Source organism: Cavia porcellus, unplaced genomic scaffold (assembly GCF_034190915.1).
Source record: "Cavia porcellus strain 051 isolate PalLab524CR breed Dunkin Hartley unplaced genomic scaffold, mCavPor4.1 scaffold_5, whole genome shotgun sequence".
NCBI lineage: Eukaryota > Metazoa > Chordata > Mammalia > Rodentia > Caviidae > Cavia > Cavia porcellus.
In genome coordinates this window covers 68,350,273-68,375,301 of record NW_026947488.1, presented here as the reverse complement: position 1 = coordinate 68,375,301, position 25,029 = coordinate 68,350,273, and the positions used below count along the sequence as shown (strand labels likewise).

The following is a 25,029-nucleotide window of genomic DNA, read 5'->3' as shown; positions in this document are numbered from 1 at the left end:
GCCCCCAAAATTTTCATCCTACTGAGCACAAACTAAAACAGACAACCATGTATTGAGGACAACAACAACAATGAAAAGAAAAGAGGTGAATAGCACCACTGTTTTTATAGATTTTACCTATAAAACACTGATTTTAGTAAAATGCGTCTTAAAGCTGCAATTGCACTATATTTTTATACAGGCAATTCCTCTCTAAATTAAATCCACTAAAAGAAAAAGTAAGTGAGGCTTGCTAGAGACAGGCATATTACCTGATAAAGGTAAGACAGAAATTGGGAGCGGAAGTACATTTATCCTTTCCAAAGTGCCGCTGGAGAAGATATTGCCTTGCATCACAACAGTCACTGCCTCCCATTTTACCACAAAACTAGGCTGAGAGGCAAGCGTTTGCAGCATAAATGGGATGAGAAGATTCGCAGTGATTGAAATGATTTGGCTAACGATTTTAAAACAAGTATATATTCAAGGAAACGCAGCGTTTCTCTATTATTTCTGCAAAGGATTGACTGATGGATGAATTTTGGGAGCAGGGTGGATATATATACGAATTGACATGTTTATCTTTGTTGAGGACATACTATTTATGCTCACAGTCAAACCTTCATTGCAGTCTTGTTTTCCTCAATGTGTCCCTGTGCTAACCTGCAGCTAGCGATTTTTGTTGCCAGAGCCTGCAACATATACCCGCTCTCCTTCCTCCTGAATCTGGGACGCAAACAGAGGATCCCCTGGAACTTTCAGCACATGATGATGTTTTCAGGTACGTCGACTATAGATGTGTTAGTACTGCTTTTCTCTCACATTCCTACAGAACTTAGACACTCAAACCATCCAGGGAAACATAAGCTTTCTTTGCTTCACTGTACCCACCAACAAGTTTATATCCCCTTAGTAATGAGCAACAGCAGTATTTCTCTTTCAATTGCAATGTGAAATAGGTGGGAACTTGGTCAATATGGCCTCAAGGTACAGTATCTATTCAAAAATATACCTAAAATGTGCACTGGACTTTTTCCTGGCTGATGTTGGATCAATTGGTATATTGGAGAATTTGAATTATCATTTTATTTTAAATTGCATGCTCAAGGTAAATTGTGTGTAAATGGTGTCATCTTTGTTGTTCTTAGTATATCTGCTCCTTCCCTATACAAGACTCCAGAAACTTTTTGTGCTTATCACAAAAGCAAACTGGATATAAGTGTAGCTAGTTGGGAAAAAGGTTAACTAAGCACTCAGCAGGCACTCAAGAGCAGTCCTAGGTACTGTTTGATGGAACTGACAAGTAACCTGTGTTCTAATTGTTGAAACCACATCTGGAGCCCCTTTCAAAGGAAAATAAGCCAAATGAATTTGCTGACTGCTGAACAACTCTGGAGACTGGAAGGATTTTCTATTCATCAATTTTCTTCCCAGTAGTCTTTCACTGTGTAGAGCCTTGCTGCAGAAACCCTGTGCCTTTATGTGTATATACCTACAATACAATCAGAGGCAGTCTGTTGGAGGATGCATGGAAGGAAAAGAGAAAAAAATCTATCAGAACAGTGCAAACAAATAGAGAATGGAACACATAGGAACACATAGAAAAGGTAAAGGCGACTAACACTTATTGATATTTTCTATTTGCTGTTCACTATTTATCAATGCTATGAAACACATTAACACTTTTTATAGATGGGGAAACTGAAGTTTAAAATCTCAAATGAATTAAGTCACTTGGCCAAGAATGAGGTTTCCTGAACCCATATTGGTGACACTCCACATCAAACCCAACCTGGTACCTAAAAATCTACAACTTTAGAAGTAGTACTAGACACAAAAGACTTGTGTCACCTACCGTTCTATTCCAGCCTGGTCCACACATTAAACAGGGGCAGCCCCCATGTAGAGAAGGAGTCATTTTATCACACAGAGACACATGGAGATCCAAAAGTAAAATCTTCCTCCTGTAGGCCTCTGAGGGGACTTCCTGGCATTCCCAGGCATGCGAGGGTGAAAGAGACAGTGAGATTTTGGGCTGCTGAATGATCTCCAGCTTAGACAACAATGAACACTGGCAGTGAGTTAACTTTTGTTATAAGAAAGCAAAAGATAAATTTGATCAAGTGAAAGCTGGGATTAGATTGCATTTTTAAAAATATTTCAAGGAGTCAGAAAACATTTCAAGGAGTCAAAAAACATTTATGCATCCTTCTTTCCATCAAAATATCAGTAACTTTGCTCTGGGGAATAGCAGCCCATTTTCAAAACATAGATATTATATTTTAAATGTTTTTTTGACAAAAATGTTTTGAAAATAATGTAAGGTTTTAGGTGATCATATTGGGATGTTAAGTATCAGCCCAAATAACCAGCTGGCTTGATGGCTTCTCCAAGGTTGACACCATCTAATTTTTGCTTAGCTTTAGGATTCACACTGCAATAAAAACTGATAGAGTATAATATATTGTATACAAGCATAGCCAAGAGGTGTGACAAGGACCATAATTTGATGACGGTTTCATGATATTCTAAAGTACAGGGTTAGCAAACCAAATCTGGTACATTCCCCTCTCATTAGCAAAGGAACTCAGCGACATCCTTTTGTTTATGTATTGATTATGGATTTTTTTTTATTCTGCAAGAGAAGAGATGAACAGTTTCAATAGAGACTCTGCAGTTCACAAAAACTAAAATATTTACTCTCTGTTTTAAAGCATGATCACTCTGGAAAAGGGAAACATTGTTTCCATCATATTGATGGGGCAGAAATTATCACTCTAGTCCATGGGAGTGACAGTTAGTTTTCTTCATTAAAAAGTTCAGTGTGCCACATTTTCAGAACAGCTACCTACATGCAACTGTGCTGTGCAGAGAATGCCACCTATCACCTTCTCCATAAAGCATCTGTGTCATCTGTCAGGCACTGAGTAAATGTTAGCACTTTAAAGCTTAAATGCAAACATCACAGACACCATGAGGCAAAGTGAGATTTTTTTTTTAATGTGTCCACATTTTTGTTTTATACACTCTCATATTGAAATAACTCTAAACAACAAAAATTAGGTTTCTTCACTGTATTTTAATAGTCATTCTATTAAAGGTTAATAATATTAATAGCACTATTTGGAATGCAGAAAGATATTCTACTAAACAGGTGTCTTAGCTTTCAAATGACACTGCAATGTTACATAGTTATGTAATAACTCGAAAGTCAGGGCAAAGTTAAAAAAGGCTTGCTCTCTCTCTCTCTCTCTCTCTCTCTCTCTCTCTCTCTCTCTCTGTCTCTCTCTCTCTCTTTCTCCCCCATCTTTCTGTCTTTCTCCAACTCTTTTATTGTAGTTAACATGCACAAATACATATAACATAAATTTTACCACATGATTTTAAGTGTACACTTCAATACTATTAAATATATTCAGAAAATTGTGTGATTATCACTGCCCTTGTCACCACACTCCTCTTTTTTTATATAGCTAAAACTGAAACTCTAAATTTGTTAACAGTAACTCCATTCCCTCTCCTGATAGCCCCTGGTAAACATCACTCTATACTTTTTGTCTGTGATTTTTGTTGCTTTAGATGCCACATCTAAGTGAGATCATGCAGTATTTGTCATTTTGTGACGGGCCTATCATAATGTCCTCAAAGTGTATCCATGTTGTAATAATGCAATAGTACAAAATTTCTGTTTTCTAAGTGTGGATAATATATTCCTTTATATGTGTGTAACACATCCTGCTTATTCATTCCTCTCTTGACGGACACTGAGCTTCCATATTTTAGATACTATAATTCTGCTGTGAATATTAATACACGAGTATGACTTTGAAGCTTTGCTGACAACAGAAACAACTGCTGGATCATGTGGTAACTGTACCGTTTTGAGGAAATGCCCCCTGTGTTCCACAGTTGCTATACCAGTTTACATCCCCATCAATTGTGCAAAAGCGTTCCAGTCTTTCACTGGACATAGTGAGGCACACCATAATCCTCACTCAGGCTGAGGCAGGACAATCATTGCAAGTTCAAGGCCATCCTGGACTACATAGCAACATCCTGTCTCAAAAAACAAACCAAAAAGGAGCTCCACATACTCACCAAAACTTACTGTTTTCTTTTTTTGATAGTAGCCATTCTTCTGGATGTGAGGCATTATCTCATCATTGCTTCGATCTGTATCTCCTCGATCGTTAGTAATGCTGACTTGCTTTCATTGATAGCCATTTGCATGTATTTTATGAAGAAATGTCTACTCAAGTCTTTTGCCAATTTTTAAATCAATTCTTTTGTCATTTGTGATTAAGTTTTGAAATTTCTGTTTGCTAGATATCCAGTTCTTATCAGATACATTATTTGCAAATATTCTGTCCCATTTTATTGTTGCACTTATTCCTGTTTATCTTTTGATACACAAAATTTTTAAATTTCCATGTGATCTAATTTCTCTGTTTTCCTTTGTTGTGTGCACCTTTGATGTTACATACAAGAAACCACTGCCAAATTCAATGTTGTAAAGCTTTTGTCCTATGTTTCATTCAAAGAATATTACATATTTGATCCATTTTTAGTAAAGTTTTGTAACTGGTATAAGGTAAGGATCCAACTTCATTCTTTTTCATAGGGATATCTGATTTTCCCAGCATCACTTGTTGAAAAGAATGTCTTCTGCTTATCACGGGTTTTGACAACTTTGTCCAAAATGATTTGACCATCCAAGTGAGAATTTATTTCTATTGTATTCTAAGTGACTATGTGTCTGTATTCATGTCATTACTACATTGTTTTGATTATATCTTTGTAGTAGGTTTTGAAATCTGGAAGCCTGATTTCTCCATCTTTGTTTTTCTTTTTCTTTTTTTTTTTTTTTTTTTTTTTTTTGCACTGGGTATTGAATTCACAACCTCATGCTTGCCAGTCAGGCACTTGTGCCACTGAGTTAAATCCCCAGCCCCAATCTTTACTTTTCTTTTACAAGATTGTTTTGATTGTTTGGGAGTCCATTGAGACTTCATATGAATTTCTTATTTCTGCAAAATAGCCAATAAATATTGGCATTTTGATGAGGATTTCCATTAGGTATTACTGATATCCTAATAGCAATAAATCTTACAACCCATGAATATGAGAAGAATTTCTATTTATGTCTTCTTTAATTTCTGGCAGTAACATTTTGTAGTTTTCATCATACAAGTCTCCTCTCAACCTCATTAAGTTAATTCCTAAGTTTCTATGCCATTGTAAATGGACTTATTTTTATAATTTCCTCTTCAGATAATTCATTATTAATATATTGAATTACCACTGACTTTTGTGTATTATATTTATATCTTGTTGCCTACTGAGTTTATTTTAATAGTTTTAAGGTTTTTTTGTATATTTTTCTTGAATCTATTGGGATTTATATATATATATATAAAGAGATTGTTTTACTTCTTACTTTTCTATTTGAATGCCTTTTCTTTTTATTTCTTTTTTTCTCTCTCTTGTATTCTAATTGCTCTAGCTAGAACTTACAATACTATGTTGAACACCAGTGTTGAGAGTGGACATCCTTAATTCATTCCTGATGTCCTGATCTTAGAGGAAAGATCTTCAGCTTTTCACCATTGAATTTATTTGTTTTAGGTTTTTTTTTTTTTAATAACTGGATGTTACTAAATTGAGATAGTTCTTCTTCTATTCCTAGCTTGTTGTGTTTTGGGGAAAGGCATTAAATTTTGTTAGGTACTTTTTCTGTATCAGTTGAGATAATCACATGGAGATTTTCCTTCATTCTGTTATATGGTTCCCTCAGCTTACATAGTCACTTTTTAATTTTCCATTTATATGTACTCATTTTTAATCTCCTACTCTTTAAAGTCTGGCAAAGAAAGGAGGGAAATCAAGGTCAGAAAGAATAAGAAGGACACTGGATCTTGAAGTGTTCTAGAATCGCTTTAATCAGAAGGCCAAGAGTTTGTAATAATGGGAGAAGGTACAACAACAATGGTCAATGACCTCTTTGTATCTCTGTGATCAGACTTAGAAAACTGTGATAAGCATGGATCTCTGGTAATTGGAGGACAGGATCTTTTTGTTTTGCTGACTCTCACAAGAAGTTATCAACTCACGGCAGGAACACATATTAGCTGCCTGCCCCTGTGATGTAAAGCTGCCACTATACTAAAAGCTGGAATTGATCAAAATTAATCACACTTTACCATCCAATCCTTCCCCTCCGATGTTGAAAACCTTCCACAGACTCCATAATCTATTGGATTCTGTCAGTAAACTGTCATCCAATGGGAAGAGAGATTCCTGGTGTTTCCTATCTGCCATCTTCCCAGAATCCTATCATTGATCTCTTTGTGGAGATTAAAAGAAGAAGAGAGATTAGATATTTTGCTCACAGTTTTGCAATCAATTAGAAATGAAATTGTGAATTGAATCTAGGCTTTTAATTACGAATTTAGAATCTCATCTACATGATACTACCTCAGATTTACCCTCAAAGTCATGAGAAGAAAAGCTAAATTCAAACCATATCTTTCCTAAACCAAGCAAAGCCTAGCATACCTAATGTCTCACATGCAAACTTGCTCCCATTAAGTTAACACACACACACACACACACACACACACACACACACACACATTGGCCCACTCCCAGCCACAAGCTGAGGCTCCACACTGCATCCACCAGCTATCATCCAAATGTATGAAGTATCAGGTGAGTTTACCGCACCTCCAGTGTATTTTCCCTTTCAGAAGAGAATTCTCCAGACACAGCTCTGATTTTCTGCATGAATTCTGATTGCTTTACCTCACTCAAGAACTAAGATCTTAAATATGTTTGCTTGGAAACAAAGAATTTGAAAGATCAATTTAAAATGACTTACGTCAGAGAAGGTAACAAAACAAGTCAAACAATACACAAATAATAATTATCTGGATTTGTGAGAGTAATACCTGCCAGTTACCTTAAAGAATATTTGCTTCAAAACAGAGTCTGTTAATCATGCCTGGAGTACTGATTGTCCATACTTCACAAATAAATTAGATGAGGCCTTTTTTCACATAGCTTAAATCATTTTGCAAAAGCAACTTTATCTAAAATGGGAGTGTGGATTCATTTTTTACATTTACTCATTCCCAGTCACCCAGCTCTTCATTCAGCAGTTATTTATTGATACAGTCCCTTACACAAGTGTTTGAATGTGCTAACATAAAGATGAAGGCCTAGTCCCTTAGAGAAAGATAGACTTGATCCAAGTTTAGTCCACTAAGAATGTGTACTTTATACAGTTCAGATGCCAGTCAAAGGAGAATTTGAACTTTTATCCGTCAGTCATGCCTACCATTTGATAAATCTTTTTCCATTATCTTCACCCTAAACTTTTGAATGGCTTCTTGGCACTGACTAGAAATAAGCCCTTTAAATAAACAGAGACAAATTCACTGTGAAGTTAATCAGCTTAAATTTCAGTTCCCAGGGCTGGGGATTTAGCTCAGGGCATAAGCACCTGCCTTGCAAGCAGGCAGTTGTGAGTTCAATCCCCGGTAACGATAAAAATGAAAATAAATAAATAAATTTCATTTCTCTTTTTTATACCATCCTTGGGATGGTACAAAATCTTGGGAGAAGCCTTAGTGGTGTGTTGGGGTGAACATTCATTGCTATGTATTTTATACTCATTTTTTTTTTTTTGTACTGGGGATCGAACTCATGACCTCACACTTGCCAGACAGTGCTTATGCTGCTGAGCTAAATCCCCAGCCCCTACTCATTTTTCTTTTAAAAAACCACAAAGTATGTAAACACCATGTCCCACAAACCTAAACCAGACCTGCAACCAAATCCAGATGAACCTGAAAGTTTAAGGAATACAACTCCCTTTTGCTCATCTCCTGATAGCAAGATGAGTCTTCAGTGAGTGTTGAAAGAGGGCTTGCAGCAGTTCAACACTGATTTTAGTAAAATTCACATTGTTTATTGACATCACACAACCACTGCCATCTTCTCCTCTCATTTCATCCTTTTCCCCCTAAGCCAGTGATGGTGGGGGCCTAGATTGAAATTCTCGCCTTGTATAAACCCCTCTTGATTTACTTTGTGTATAGACTAGCAATCTGTACACCCAAAATCTTGAAACAGGAACATGACTAAAGGGCCTCCAGGTGAGGAGTGTGTCTCCTCTGTCCATCTGCTCCATCTTGAGGGAGTTTTTAACAATGCAAATTCTGTTCTTGGTGGCTTAGATGGAGTTAAGAGCCAATCCGGGACGCTTGCGCTGAGACATTTTAAGATCTTCTTTAAATTCAAGGCCAGCAGGCTGTAGCTGCTCTGGTGTATCATGTGACATCCAGCACAAAGGGCTTAAAAGAAATGCTAAGCCCCCCTGAAACTGTTCCTGTTGCTCTCAAGCATAGCCCTACTTAATGCCATGAGTGAGCAGCCCCGCCCCAGGTCTCAGTTCCCTTGAAACCAAAGAGGCAGCGCTCTGTGATTTAAATTAAAGAAAGAGATGTGCTCCGCACAAATTAGCTTCCCCATTGATATGGTGCATATTACAAAGATCAGTCCTCTTGTTTTAATTCAAATCCATGTGCTGTAATTTTTATTTAATTTAAATCTAAGTAAGAGCCAGGAGTTGCTAGAAGGAGGGGAAATGCCAAGCCTAATTGATCCCTGGCAGCCTTCCTGAAACCACTGTGACCTGGGAACTATGGACTGTTTAGTGGACTAGAGACCCACCATGCAGAGCTGCTTTGCTTATCTATCCACAATGGAAGCTCCAGAAGCTCCTGGGCATGGGGTACATCAAAGGACAGAGGACACATCTCCTGGGCAGAGGACACATCAAAAATCCACTGCTCCTTAAATCCTCCATTTCTGCTGCATTTGGAAGAAGACATTGAAATCCTGATGTGTCCTATCACAAAACTAAGGAAAATAAAGCCACAGTTCATTAATTTTTATAAAAAGTAACACACAAACTACACAGCCATATAAACAACAGTGTCAACTGTTGCCAGGTTCTGCTGTTATGTTCATGGTTCATTTCATTGTCCACTAGCATTCATTAACCTCCAGATAGCTGCCAGCACCGAGGATTAGGAGAAAGACATGGAGGAGAAACTTTAAGAAAAATCATCCACCAGCATTTATTGTTTCCCCTCTCAAATGTCAAAAGAAGGTTCAACTTAGTATTCAAATTTTGTAGAGCACTATGTTCTTCAGATCATAGGAAAGCTTCAGAACCACTGCCATGGGTGGATACCATCTTTTCCAGTGTTTTTCTGATAAGTCATTGATCAAGCCATAATCACAATGCAATTTGAGGCTTTAATCCCAAAATGACCTTATCTATCTGACAACAGGATGGCCAGGAAGAAAGCATAAGTGAAATGAGAAATAATGAACATGAAAGTATAGACTGAAGAAGTTGGTTGTTTCAGCAGAGCCTAGAAACAGGCATTTGTGTCTGACTTCTCTTAAGCTAATGGAGCTCCAGTAAGCCAAGAGACTTCCTACAATCGTTATCAGTCATCATGCCAAAAGGACATTTCCATGCCCTCTTCGTCCTGGATGCACAAAAATAAGGCACTCAGATCAGCAGCTCTGGTATCCCTTGGGAACTCGTTAGAAATACTGAATTCAAATCTGCATTGTAACAAGGTCCCCCAGGTAATTCTAGTGCATGTGAAAGCTTGGAGAGAACGTCCCAGAACATAATTACAATTCATGGCTTCTGTTCTGAGTCTGTCTCTTCAACCCACTCCTCCCACCTCATTCTGTTTTGCTTGAGACCCTCCTAGATGTCAGTCCTGTCTCTTGTTCTTGTTTTTGCCATCTGATCCACATAGCATTCTGTTTACCTGATTCCTGAGTTTCAGCTCCGTTTAGCATGCTGAATGTTTCCCCTTATTCACTCAGCTGTCCCTCTCCCTAGGACCTTCTCTATCTATACCCACCTTCTCTTCTTATTGAGCAGTTTCCTTTATTCTTTAGATCTCAACTTAGGCCTCCCTCCCTTTTATGAGCCTTTGTAACTCCTTGAGTCTGAGTTGTCCCTCTTTTCTGTTTCCATAGCACTCTGTACCTCTCCACCTGTAGTTCACATCACACTCTACCATGGTTTTCGTGTTGTCTAACCGTGCATACTCTAAGCTGGGAGCTTTGTGAGCACAAAATGCTCATCACTAGAGCTCAGTCCCCAGCACATTCCTTGAAACTAAATATTCTTCACAAATATTTAACAGATAATAGGTGAATGAATGAATGAGACACACATTGTCCACCTAATCAAAATTCTACATTTTATTCACACTGCCACTTCAGAATTATCCATTATCTTACCCTGGGAACCTTCTATTCTGGAATTGTCTCCACAGGCAGTTTTAACACCAGCCTTGCCTACATCCACCAATGGAAGATAATAATTTTAAGGCAGGAGATCAGCAAATAAAACCTAGTCATTATTTGACTGCTAAAATTTCCTTGGAAGTTCCTAACAATAAGCAACAATAATATTTCCTCAAAAGTGACATGTGGATATCAGAATATTTTTTCAAATCTTTGCTTGCTCTGTGTCGTGGAACTCTATTTTCTAATTACAAATATTCAAGTGAATCAAGATCAGTCTAACTCCAACTTAGAAAAAAGATTTCCTTAAATTCATATACAAGGGCTAAGAATCAGAGTCTGAGCACCTCTAAAAACTGTACCTTTCTTACCTTTTCTTTCCCTTATTCTTGCCCCCCAAAAAAGATAGTCTACGTGATCCTATCATGCTGACAAGAATCCCTTGCCCAGCCTACCTCCTTACAGCCTGCCTCCCCAGAATCCAGTGTTCTCTCAACTTTCCATGCTACGTCTCCTTCCTGTCCTGTGCAATTAATGAGGCCTCTGTCTCTTCCTTACTAGTACTAGGTCACTAACCAGCTAATGTGGCACGAGGTTAGAACTATTCTTCCTTTAGGGAAGATGAACTGCATCAAGTCCCAGTCTCTCTCAGGTCATCACCACTGTGACCTGGGGTAGATATTTGTGAGCAGAGTGACTGTAATATGTCATCTGAGGTCTTTAAATGGGACATGGTTAACCAACTTATATAGGAAATGAGCCACAAAAATGTTTTCACCAACGTGTCCAGCAGTCACAGGAAAAGTCATCTTGATAATGGATAACCGTGTGCAGCCTGGCTGTGACAGAGCAGACAAGCAGAGCAGACCTGCATGAGCTGCAAATGCCATTATGTTCTCATAGTTTCAAGTGCTGATAAAAGGTTACGTGATTATTACAAATTCGACACATCCGAGAACTAGCTTAGAATGATGGCCAGCCCTACACAGTTGTTTTCACCTATTATTAAGCCCAAACATTATCATTCTTCATTTAGCTCCAAAAGAAATTTACAATAAAAATTACTTGCCCTTGCATTTTTAAGCAGTAAATTAGGTCCTGCCATTTGGCACACTATTTTTTAAATAGACTTTACTGTCTTGGCAACATACAAGGAGGTCAGGCTTTGAAGTAGGCTCAGCTCTTGGGATTACCCCTTTCCAAAACACAGCTCCATGGTTGGAAAAGGGAGACTTCTTGCCTTAGATGATCAGTGTCAGAAACTGAATTGATCAACAGAAAATACCAGGAAGGAAACTGCCACCTCAGTGACACCCAGAATGGGAGTTTCTTTTACTTTCATTAATCACCACAGATGACAAGAGACAGCCAATAGTGCTTTCACAGAGACAGGACTCGTGTATATCACAGCTGCTTTCAGGAAAACATCCTAACAGAAACTGAGGTCTTCATTCCAAAGAAGAGTTGACTGTTACCCAGCTGTGGTTCCTGCTCACTTGCCTCCCCACATCAGGACCGCTTTTGAGGTTCTGCTTTCTGTCTCAGCAGTGACTTACTCCTGGCATTCGCACAAGAACAAAAACTTGACACCAAGTATCAGATTTTGGGAGAATAAATATATCCCTCTACAATAAGTTGGCACATGTAAAACCTCATGATCAACTTTGACACTTATTGCATGTGAAAAGTGGCAGGGTCTTAGAGGTGACTAGGATGTATGTATATTGAGATAGTAGAGCCATCTATTGAGGCAAATAAATGGACTACATAATTTTTCCCCATTTTCTGCCTGAATTTGCTTGCTAATTGCTTGGGACAGACAAACCCTCAGAAACTATCTACACCAGAAAACCAGTTTCAAAAAATTAATCTACCTGTGTCAGACATAAATCCCTCTAATTCTGCCCTCAAGTTCTATAGATAGAGTTCAAAGAAGTCAATAAAATTGACTCAACTAAGTCACATTTGCAAATGAGCTGAATGCAGCTGCCTTTAAAATGCTGTGTGCTACATTTCCACAGGGCCATTTAGTAATTCAGGAGTTTTAGCATTAGCTGTGATATACTGAGGAGGTTCAAACAACAGTCAACAGCATCCTTTGCACACAGCCAACCCTCTGTGAGCACAGCATGACCTCTGACCTTACCCCTTCCCTCCCACCGAGGCTGCCTGGAAATTAAAAGCACCACAATCTTAGAGGACTCGGGGACTTGGGGCTCCCTGATAAAGGAAGAAGACATAAAGGCACCTCTCTTCCTGTGAATCCTAGTCTATCCTTCCCTTTGCAGGAACTTCGATCACCCTCAGCACCCACCTTCCCACAGTGCATGAAATATCTTGACACTGTTTTAAATTCCACAAGTAGACAGCAAAGCATAAGACTTAGTATTGTTAGATGCACCCTCTTAGCCAGGACTGTGTACCTCCTTCATCAACAGGTACTCTTCCCTTTGTTTTCTTCCTAAAAAGAAGCCCATTCTGGCTGCCTACAGAAATGTTTTGATTAATGAATAAAACCAGATTATTTGGGAGAGAGGGGCTGAGGCAAAACGAAGGTCTCCAATGTCCATAGTAATGTAGAGAAGAGCAGAACAATAATCAGTACAGGGAAGCAAAGGCACAAAAAATGTTGGGGAGCAGACGAGGTAAAATGACTGTTTCAAAATTACTTGTTTCAAAAATACTTGGGATTTATCTCCCCACCCCATGGAAGAGGCAAGATATTTTCTCCTTCTCTTTCCTTAAAACTCAAATTCATGCTATAATCCTGATTATTGAGCTTGTCCATAAGTAACATTGAATAACAGGAAGAATAAAATGCAAGTTTAACCGTTAGCGGTACTATTCACTATGTAACTTTGGCCGGTGCTCTGTCTTCCCCATTTTCTTAACTGTTAGAAAATATTCTGTGATTCTACAAAGAAATATAGTTCAGGTGTATCAGAGCCTCCCCTTACAGAACCCTTGGGAGAGCCCTAGGATAGCTTAAGCTGCTGAGAAACAGACTCACAACTTCCAATGGTTCAGTCACTGTAGTCATTCCTTTCTGGCTCATGTCACAGACCAGGGTTGATAATAATATGGGGGGGGGGGGTGAGTACCCTTTGATTTGAATTTAACCAGGCTTCTTCCGTTTTCTGACTTTGTAACTTCATAACTCAGGTGTTCTAGAAGTGTAGCCCTGCTGCACCAGCAGCACATCAGAAATGCACATCCTCTACCCTATCCCCCATCTACTGAAGCACATACTTAGAAGTGCAACCCAGCAATCTAGGCTGAACAAGTCCTGCAAGTGATTCTTATGCAGTTAGGTTTGAGAACCACTTCATTATTTCTGTCCAGCTATGGGAGGGGAAACAGCCTTGGCCCAGAAGTGGCACGTATCAGTTCTGTTCTCATTTCATTGATGAGAGCTAGCCATATGACATCTCACCACAAGACATGGTGGAAAAAACAGTGTATACACCATATAAGGACAGATAGCCATCTTTACCAAAAATATCCCTCGGTAATAAAAATCCTGCTATCATTTATAACATTGCTCCTGTGGGAAAAAGTAATCCTGTGTCTAAACTAAAGTTTCTGAACTCCAGCAATGATTAATTCTTTCTGTGGGCGCAGAATCCTTGGCCTCTGCTTAGAGTAGCACCCTCACACCTGCTGCTTTGTGGAAAACTGCGAATGTTTCCAGACTGTGTCAAATATTCCCAGAGAGGCAAACTGCCTCCGCTGAGAATTGCAGTCCTAAGCAGGAAACTTTTAAGTTAAACTGTGGAACACAACTTGGCCCTAAATTGGACACTGCTCATAGAATGTTGACTTTGGTTAGTTTGATTTCTCTTGAAACTCTCAAAGATTCAGCGAGTACTAAAGATTATTCCACAATTTACTACCACATCTATCTTATGTACATAGAAATAAACTTCCAAAGCCAGACACTTCTCTGCATGTTGACTCCAGAGCTGTGACAAAGCCAATCCTATTTACAATTACCCTTCCTGGCTGCCCAGGGGCTCCAAAAACAAACTTCATTTTCTATAAAAATACACTGGAGTTGTGTTACATTCCTTCTCAGTAGCCCAAAGTTTAAAGGATTCCAGTTCAGGAAGAGACATGAAGAATGTTCCGCTTGTCGAACGCAGACTTCATTTCCAGAAAAACGCAATTTATTTTTGAAAGTAGAGGCTTTTCCATCGAACACAATCTGCTGGCTTCACTTCCATGTGATAAAATGATGTTGAACTGAGAATGGAACCATGTAGCAAGGTTGCAGCATTCTAGAAAATGTATTTTGAAACCAGACTGACATTTTTGCTAAAAGTAGTTACCCTTTGCAAGGTCATGAAACTTTAGCAAGTGTAAAACCAACACATAATTCAATTTTAGATCCATACCAGGCTTTGATTTACCAGACTAATAATAAGAACGTGTTAAATCTTTGAAATCAACTCCCTCGGAGAAGTGGAAGTGAAAGGAAAAAGGGGGCATTGCAGTGGGTTGTATTCAAAATTGAAAGGTAGGCAGCAAAATAATTCATATAGAGACATTTCTTTTAAATGAAAAATCAGTCCCTCAAGGACATTTCTTCATTCCTGTCCATCTCCTGCTTATTTCCTTTTGGGCTCCAGTTGTACTTTCAAATGCAAAAGTGACCTTTCCTTCATCTATTCACTCTTGAGTTTCTCACAGCATAAGCTTAAGGGACACACATCCTGTAAGAGACACCATTCTAACACATGGAATGCCACAGCAAATGTGACAAAAGGGGGTGAGGGTTTGTTCCCATCAAGTTCACTTTCTTTTTCTTTTTTTCATTTAAAGAAAAAAAAAACAGTAAAAGGGTACAAGTAATACAGAATTTCAAAAAAAATAAACAGTAGGAAATCACTAGTTAATAGATTACATATTGTCATCTTAGAAATAGTTGATCAAGTTACAAAATTAAGCATACAAAGTGGACATTCAAACAGTGAGACTGCTAACAGTAGTGTTCAATGATCCAACAAAAACTTAGTAATATGGTCATCTATCTTAACACACCTAAACACACTTGCAGTTGTATCCTTTAGAGCACTTTCTTTTCCTCTCTTTTTTACAATAACATTTACACATTTTGGGTTTTATTACTCCCACAGTTCTTATTACTTTTTTTTTTGGAAGACAATAAAACAAAATGTGACAAAACAAAGCAGTCAGTCAAAACAAAGGGTGGACATAGTACATGATGTAAAAACAAAATATGAGGTAATCAACAATGGTTACCATAATGCCACTTGCTACCTTAAAAAGAATTGCCTATATCATCAGGTATAATAAAACTGAACAAAACAGTACAGAACAAAACCAATAAAACGTAAACACTGGATACATTACTGAACTTCAAAAAAAGATAATAGTCAAACTAGAATGGGCATCATAATGAATCTTATTGCCTTCAAAGTAGTTGCCTATACCCTCAAAATTGATATTATCAAACAGAACAGAATAGAGTAAAATTAGTCAAAACAAGATGGTGAGAGCAATACAGGGCTTCAAATCGAGTTAATAGGAAATCAAAGTTACTATAATATATCCTGCTAATTTTTTAAAACTTTTTCCCTTAATTAAAAATAATAATAATAAATAAATAAGTTTTTAAAAGGGGGGAGATTGAGATAAAAGAGGACATAACAACAATACAAGTCTGAACAGAACAATTTAAGCAACATAGTGTCTCACCACAAGATAATCCGACTTAATAGTAGTTACCAAGGTGTCTCTTTCCTTGAAATATTTGAGTATAACTTCGTACACTATAGCATCAAACATATCAAGACAGTGTGAAACCATTCAAGAGGATGAAAGTATTACAAGGTATTTAGAACCAGCTAACAGAAAACAAATGATGGTTTTTATATTATCTCTTTGCCTATAAAAAATTTTGTTTATACTATCACATATAATAAAATCCAATAAGATACAACATGATAAAAACAATGGAGACAGAACAACAGTTTGATGGGACTTCAAAACAAGATGATATTAAATCAGCACCAGCTATTATGTCTTGTTTTCTTCAAAATAGCTGTTTATATATCACAGACAATAATATCAAAAGGCCCAGAATAAAACCATTCCAATTAATGAATGAAAACTTTATAAGGCATCAAAGCAATATAATGGGGAATCATGATTATCACATACTTTTATGTATTTATATCATTTCTTACACTAGGGGAACTATTTGGTATTCATACATGTGAGTTTGATTTATTTCATTTATGAGTATGATCTCAAGCTGCATCCATTTATTTATAAATATCTCAATGTGATCCTTCTTTATAGCTGAGTAGTACTCAATTGTATAAAAATACCACAACTTTTATATCCATTCCTCAGTTGATGGACACTTAGGTTGTTTCCAAGATCTGGCTATTACAAATTGCACTGCTGTAAACATGGGTGCACATTTATCACTGTGGTATGATGTTTTCAGTTCTTCTGGAAATATGCCTAGAAGTAGACTAGCTGGAACAAATGGGACTTCCAACTCCAGCTTTCTGAGAAATCTCCAGACTGACCTCCACAATGGCTGCACCAGTCTATACTCCCAACAACAGTGCAGGAGAGTTCCTTTTTCCCCACAGCCTCACCAGCATTTGTTGTTGGTGGTTTTCGTGATCCTGGCCATTCTTTCAGGAGTGAGATGGAATCTCAGTGTGGTTTTAATTTGCATTTCTCTAATGACTAATGATGATGAACCTTTTTTCATGTATTTATTTGCCATTTGTATTTCTTCATCTGAGAAGGGTGTATTCATCTCAGATGCCCATTTTGGGGTTTGGATCTTTGAATTTTGGGGGTCTAATTTTTTTTAATTCTTTATGTGTTTTAGACAGAAGTCCTTTTTCTGAGGGACAGTTCACTAAGATTTTTTCCCAATTTGTGGGTTTTCTTTTCACTATGCTAGAGATGTCTTTTGACATGCAGAAACTTTTTAATAAGAAGTGGTCCCAGTTATTGATTCTGGGAAGTATTTCCTGTGCGGTTTGAGTCCTGTTCATGAATTCTCTACCTACCCCTATGTCTTCAAGGTTTCTACCCAATTTGTCTTCCAATAGATTTAGTGTTTCTGTTTTAATATTCGGATCTTTGATCCATTTAGATTTTAATTTAGTACATGGTGATAGGCATGGGTCTAGTTTTAGTTTTTGGCATATGGAGAGCCAGTTTTTCCAACACCATTTATTAAAGAGACTGTCATTCTTCCACTGAACCTGTTTGGCTCCTTTATCAAAAATAAGGTGGTTGAGTGTGTTCGTAGTTGTGGTTGTATCTTCTATTCTATTCCACTGATCTTCAGCTCTGTTTTGATTCCAGTACCGTGTTGATGTTACTACGGTGCCTTTATAATATAACTTCAAGTCAGGGATTGTGATGCCTCCTGCCTTGCCTTTGCTGCTTAGAACTGTCTTTGCTATTCTAGGTCTCTTCTCACTCCAGATGAATTTTAGTAATGTAGCTGGATACAAAAATCAATACTCAAAAATCAATAGCATTTCTGTACACTAACAACAAAATCACTGACAGGGAAATAAGAGAATCTACACCCTTCACACTAGCAACCAAAAAAATGAAATATTTAGGAATTACTCTCATGAAAGAAGTGAAAGACCTATACAGGGAAAATTATAATACACTGAAAAAAGAAATTGAAGACAACCTCAGAAAATGGAAAGACATCCCTTGCTCATGGATAGGAAGAATAAATATTGTGAAAATGGCCATTCTCCCAAAACTGTTATACAGATTCAATGCAATCCCAATAAAAATACCATCAACGCACCTCATAGATCTCGAGAAATCAATCCTAAAGTTCACTTTCTAGTCAGGACAAAAGAAAGAGTAAACAAGCTTGATTTTAAGTGCATGGAAACATGTACAGAGAAGTAAAGGCAGAGTGTGTAGAGCAGATGGCCAAGCAGCTCTTCTGACTTCAGATGACTAGCAGCCAGCGGACCCCGGAGGAGTACCGCAGGCAGGAAAGGCAGTGAGAACAGAGGTCTTCAGGGAAGGACAAAGGTGGCTTAAAACAAACTACATATTCCTAATTTTTTCAGACTCCAAACTATCCTCTCATCTTTTCAATTTCTCTAATAAGAAGATTCTGACCTCTTCTCCAAACTCTGGACTCATATACTCAGCCACCCATTCAAGCTCTCTCCATTAGAACACTAATAGGCATCTCAGATTCAACATGGCTAGTGTGTAAAATAGAATCACTCCTGTGCACCCAAATACACTCTACCTATAGTTTCCTTCAGTTCTTCAAGTTGATCAGACCATCATTAATTCTTGAAGATCTCTCATCACACCCCTCATGTGACCCATCAGCAAATGTTACTTTTACCCCACAGGAGTAACAGTACTCCGAGGAGGTCCCCTAAGAAGACACAGGGATCTCAACTTGCCCCATGTTGTGGTTTCTTGAGTCTTCTTATAGAATAGGAAATTCAGAAAGCATTAACATGAGACTTGGGCAGTTGTTTGGCACCCCCATCCTAGAAATTAGTTTAGTTACTCTCATATTGGGGTTCTCAGTGTTAAAGGGGGATGATACAGCCTAGGTACATTTAGGACTAATGAATCTTGTAATACAGACACTTTCAAGTGATTAACATGCTTATGTATGAAGCTGAGCATGGGTCTGACCCATGTTTTAAGGTAATAAAGGAGACTAAATATTGAAAGCAAAAATGCCAGGCTTCTTTGCTTTTAGTTACCCACCAGGCCTCTGCAGGCCAGCCTGTACATGCTTGTTACATTATCAACATTTGACATACTTCCAGCACCTACCATGCTGCCGCCCTCGTCTGACCCAGGTCCCTCTCTTGCCACTCTCTTCACTCACAGCCTCGCCCCTCAACCTGAATATCTGCTTTCCCTATCAGAGCCAGAGTTACTCTTTGAAGCATTGAACAGATTATATCACTGTCTGGTATAGGGCCTCCCTAAAGTTTTCCATCTCACATTAAAATGCAAACACCTTGCTATTCAAACACGCAGCATGATCTGACTCTCTGTTGTGTCCCCAGCATTGCCTTGTCTCACTGCCCACTGCTTTCTACCCCCTGCACTCCAGCTGAGTCACCTCAGCCACCTTGCAGCTGCTGCAACAGGCATCCTGCTGTTCAGTGGTGCACCTGTTACTCCCGAAGGTGGAATGGTTACCCACCTGGCTTCTCCTAGCAGGTTATCTAGTGAGAGAGATTTGCTTAGTCGCCCTAACATCAGATCCATCAGGCCCGAACTCCCTGTCCTCTTACTCTGATTTTCTTCACAGCATCTTACCTGTCTCACCTGGAAGTACCTTTAAGTTAAGAACTATCTCTTTTCTTTTTTAGTTACTTTTTTTTATTTAAAGAGAGAAAAAAAGGACATAAAAAATGCAGTAAAAGGGTACAAATAATTCAGTATTTCAAGAAAAAAATATATACAGTACAAAATCACCAGTTAGTAGGTTACATATTATCTTCCCAGAAACAGTTGTCCATATTACTAAATTAAATCATATAAAGTGAAATTGGAGACAGTTCTGTTCAATGATCCAACAAAAGCTCAGTTATATGGTTTTCCATCCTACACACTCAAACATACCTGCGGTTATATCCCTTAGTCCACCTTACTTTCCTCTCATTTACAGTAACAATTAGACTTGTAGGGTTTTATTACTCTCATGGTTCTTATTACTTTTTTGAAGAGAATAAAACCAAATGTGACTAAGCAAAACAGAATCAGTTAGAACAGAAGGGTGGGCATAGCACATGATGCAAAAATAGAATACCAGGTGATCAAAAGTGGTTACCATTGTGCCTCTTGCTATTTTTAAATTGAATTGTCTATGTCATCAGGTATAATAGAATTTTTTTAATTTATTACTTTATTTGTTAATATTAAGAAGAAAAGGTAAAACAAATTTTCACAACAAAATAATGAAAAAGTAACAATTGTTGATAAATTACACAATGTTATCTTTAGTCACTCAAGTACAAAATATGGGCATAAAAATTACTCCAATCAATATTAGCACAACCTTTCTGCTACCAAACTCTGGAGCCTCATGAATGAATGAATGATTGAATATTATCATCTATGTCTATAGGTCTGAAAACCACTGCAGTTGTTTAAGAGAATTTACTGAGAGTCATGTTCTGGATACTATCAAGATGTAAGAATTGTTTAAGGAAGATGTAATTTCAGCCTTTTAAAAGATTTAAGAGTCGGGGAAAGAGGAACAGATCACATTAAATACTACTTGATGCCAAATATGATTTAAGAGGCCAAGCAGCATGAGCAATATATTGTGCAGGATTTCTAAGAAAGGGAGAAGTGTGTGGACTAAAGTATTCTGGAAAAACTACATGGCGTGACATGAGGATGAAAGGTAGTTCTGATGGGTGACACTTAGAGGAGCCCACAGGAAAAACAGCATTCCATCAGGGAAGCGAGGGGCCAACAGCAGTATCATGGCACAGAGCAAGGATGATAACTGAATATTGCCTTGCTGGTGGGGCTTCTCAACAGAAAGAAGCAATAAATGGGAAAATGGGGTAAGCTTCTGATGGAAAGGTTCCTTGGGACTGTGGGAAGCTGCTGGGCTGAATTATTACCTCATAAATCTAGGTTTTGAGGAAACTTTTAAGAGATGTGTGGTGGAAAGAGGAGAGGACAGAAGCTGTGAGGGCAAAACCAGAGTGTTAGTCAGGAGGGCATGGACAGAGTGTGAGATGGTGGACCTAGGACCACTGTGACAGTGGCGAGAGGAGCCTGAGCTATCATATAATTCACTGCCTGCAGAATCAGAATCTCTAGAGCTGGGTCACTGGCAAAAATGACTATGTATAAAGTTCTACATGATTATGGTGTGTACTTCTAGTTATAGACCACAAGTCCAGCCTTAAAAACCTCCACTTAGATATGAAGTAACAGGGAACCAGATGAGACAATTCTTTTATGATCATGCAGCCTCTTCAAGGAGGCCTAAGAACAGCTTCCAGAACTCTACACTCTCAACCTATGGCTCTATGGTTCTCAATGAATAATAAAGACAGAGACACTAAACTTGCGTAAATAACTACTCAGCCATTACATTATACTAAACTTGCATAAATAACTACTCAGTCATTACATGATACCACTTTTCCATATGCAAGCCAGACTTATAAATAATGAGAAAATCCATCTATTCATTGATTTGTCTGCTAAATATTTATTGAGTACCTGGTATGTGTGTGATGTACAGGTATCATTGGCTCTAGGTGTTGCAGATAAACAGAGCCAGTCAATAACAATGCACTCCATGTAAATGCTCTGAGGGAAAAATATGGGTTTTCCTGGGAATGTAATACTAACAGCTTAACGCAGTCTCATACCTCAGAGGAAAATTCACAGAGAAAGACAGAAGTGGCTCAGCTGAGCTCTGAAGAACAGCTGGAATAAGGTGAAGTATGAATGAGGGTAATAAGAGAAAGAACTGGAGAGACTTGAATGAAAACAAGCAGTTCAGGTATAGAAAACCAGGCACCATTCCGCTGATTACAGTGCCTTAAATGCTGTACATCTGTTGACAGTGGTCATGTTTTAAGCTTTTGTCATGGCTTGTGTTTAGATGTACCCCCAAAATCCATGCCACCGTAGGTGTGTCTTTTCAGTAGTGGCTGGATCTAAAGTGTGTGACACTGGAATTCAGTGCTGGGATAAGGGTGTGTGGTCACTAAATTATCCACTGATTGGTTTGGCACAGTTCTGGGTGTGGATAATGAAAAGGGCCACCCCTGGGTGTGAACGCCACCTGCCTGAGGGTGCAGAGCCTGGACAGAATATAAGGGGCAGGAAGGGGCTGCCATGGTCACTGGTTGCTTTGCTTATTTACCACTTCTAAGCTTTGCTCCTTGCCATGAGCTGTTTCCGCTCTGCGATGCCCCTCTGGCATGCCACCCTGCCTTGGAGCCAGCCAACTATGAGCCCCAAACACCTCAAATTGTGAGCTAAGTAAATCTTTCCTCTTTGAATTTTGGGTGCCAGGTATTTTGTCTCCGCAATGAGAAAAGTAACTGAGATAGCCTTTATGAGGCAAGGCAGCGTACCTTCTTCTTCACTAGTCCACACTTCCAAAGCGTCCTCCTCTGCACTTCTAATACGCCTGATTGCAGTTTGCCTTTTAAGAGTCATTTCTGCAGGACTGTGCACCCAGGATAAAAGAGGATAAAGGAGCACACCGTCCTCATTGTTGCCCTCCCTCTCTGTGTCTTTGGTAAAGCTTGGCATATAGCAGGTGCTCAAGAAATGTTTATAGCATCGCTGTATTGCTTTGCCCAACAGATGAAGCCCTAAGAGGCAAGGTGTTTATATTTATGTGATTTGAATATATATGTATTTATTCTGACCTTCACCCATCCAGAATCCATTTGTAAATTTGCACTTGATTAAAAGCTTCACTTCTGTTCTTTAAGCAGCAAGCTTCACATTGTTTACAGCAGGGGTCCTTGCTAGAAAGCTTTCCTTGGTTCAATCGTCCTCTATTGTTATGAATAGAACATCAACATAATTAACATAAGAAATCCTTAGGGTAGAATTTTAAATGAAACCACATTTAGTTGTAGGTAATTCCTTTATTCCCCAAGATGAGGCTAACTTTCCACCTGGGGATAAGAAATATGTCAAAATCTCTACAAAGTAAACCCATTTAAATAGAAATAGTACAGTCTATCAACTCCCAGAAGTACAGAATTATTTTGATTACTTGGCCAAAACAATGAGGAAAAGAAAGGTAAATCAATAGGTCAAACTATTCAGAAAACAAAATGAAACACAAGTTTTGACATATCTGTGTTTTCTTTATCTGGGTAGAAAGGTACATGTTCTTTGGAAATGTTTTACTAAAAAGAAAATCATAAATCAATATTGGTATTTCATTTGTAAGTATTTTGCTGGTAGCCTAGTAATTTGTTTCAATGCTAAAATCTTCTATAGCCTAAATCCATGGTATTAAGAAGACAGAATCAGTATGCGCAAAGTCTCCATAGAGCAGGTAATCGATATATATGCATTAAACGAAGCAATGAATGGTCATTGATTTGACATTTGTCTAGGCTCCAAGTGTGTAGTGAGCAACTTGTGGAGTCATAAAGGATGAGTAGAAGGTAGACAGTACTTCTTAACTGGAGCTCTAAATTAATTTCACTTTGTCCACTCGGCAACTCACTGTTCTCATTTCCATGCTTCTAGCATTGCCACTCCATGTCACTTACGGCAGGCGCTCTATGTGCCACATGTGACTGGGCTATGGGCAGATGACCTCTTCTCTAAAAACACCTTGTGTCTGAGTTTTCCTAGTTGGTCATCACATTTAGAACTCATCCTCTTGACATTTTAGAGATGGCTCTCATTAACAGTGTCTCATCACTTGCCACAAGGCCATAATCTGTGTTTTTCATTTATTTCAGAAATCTCTACATCACATCTCCTATAAACACAGGTTTTAGTTTGTAGCAAGCATGTATTTTTAGAAGTCAGACTAACAGATATATTTTGAGTATGTTTTTAAGCCATGAGTTGCTCATGTGTAGACAATTTAGATTTGTGTGCATAATTATATTAGTTTAATAAAAAATACATTTTAAGCATACTTAAGAAGATTAATGATAGCTTAGTACATTGTCCTTATATCCAGCATGAATTTACAGTAAGCACCATCTAACTTATTTTAATCCGTATTCTAGTTTCTAATCTTTTCTTTCTCATAAAAACTCAAAAAAAAAAAAAAAAAAACCCTTAAACTGTGAATATCAATAGCAAGAAAAACCAATATGTGGTGACTTTCTATAGTGTCTCTAATATCACCTAATTTGTGGGTGTGTTGCTTTCTGGACATTTCTAGCAATATAAGCTTGAAGAAGAGACAAAATGAAAAGATTATCTCCTGTCTCCAGGTTTGCACAGTTTAAACTCTGCTAGGGGCTTTACCTTGACCTATTAATCCTCTCCTTAGATGCAGGAGTCTATTCCAAGATTGTTTCCTTGAGTTCTCATTCCCTAATGACACTGTTTGTACTTCCTGAAAGGAACATTATAAAAATAGTCCCCAGTGTGAAGTGTTATTAATATCCCCACCCTCTCATCCCCTGCAGGATCCAAATGCATGAGTACCTCTGCAGGGGGCACTGTTCTTGAGTACAGCCATCTTAAGTGTTCAGAATTTCTGATGTACAGTAACTTTTTCTTATTAACATCTACTTCAAATGTTACCTTCCTTATCTTCAGGCCATTTCCTTGTCTACAGGAAGATTTAGAATAATTTCCTTCCTCTATTACATTTTTTTCCTTGAAGGTATTTTATAATCAGAGTACATGTTCCTCTCTCGGAGGCTCCCTTGTTTCAGGCAAACTGTATTAAATCTCTCTCCTCTAATCTTCTGGATCTTGTGTTATGTCACTTGTCTTCTGTATATTCTCAGCATGGAGATAAGTAAGGAGCATTATATTTTAAGTTGGGAACACAGGAATAAAAACTGAGATGATTATAATCTTCGTCATCTGACTATATATCCTAATTTTTAAAACTGTTTTTAAAGTATGAATAGAATTAGAAATTTGGAAACTTTGTGCAACAGAAACATTATAAAAAGTAGATTGCTGAAATTTTATGTACCTTTTCTAAGACTTCCT

At 38.1% G+C, this 25,029-nt stretch overlaps 1 protein-coding gene across 4 annotated transcripts in view; it reads left to right on the top strand.

Annotated features, from left to right (window-relative positions):
• Slc9a9 (solute carrier family 9 member A9) overlaps window positions 1-25,029 on the top strand; it is a 691,893-nt gene that overhangs the window by 471,810 nt on the left and 195,054 nt on the right. For all 4 annotated transcript variants that reach the window (XM_013159812.3, XM_063249139.1, XM_063249140.1 and 1 more), the window contains exon 11: window positions 649-760. In XM_013159812.3, the coding sequence (XP_013015266.1) occupies window positions 649-760 (112 nt within the window). The remainder of the gene's footprint in view (window positions 1-648; window positions 761-25,029) is intronic.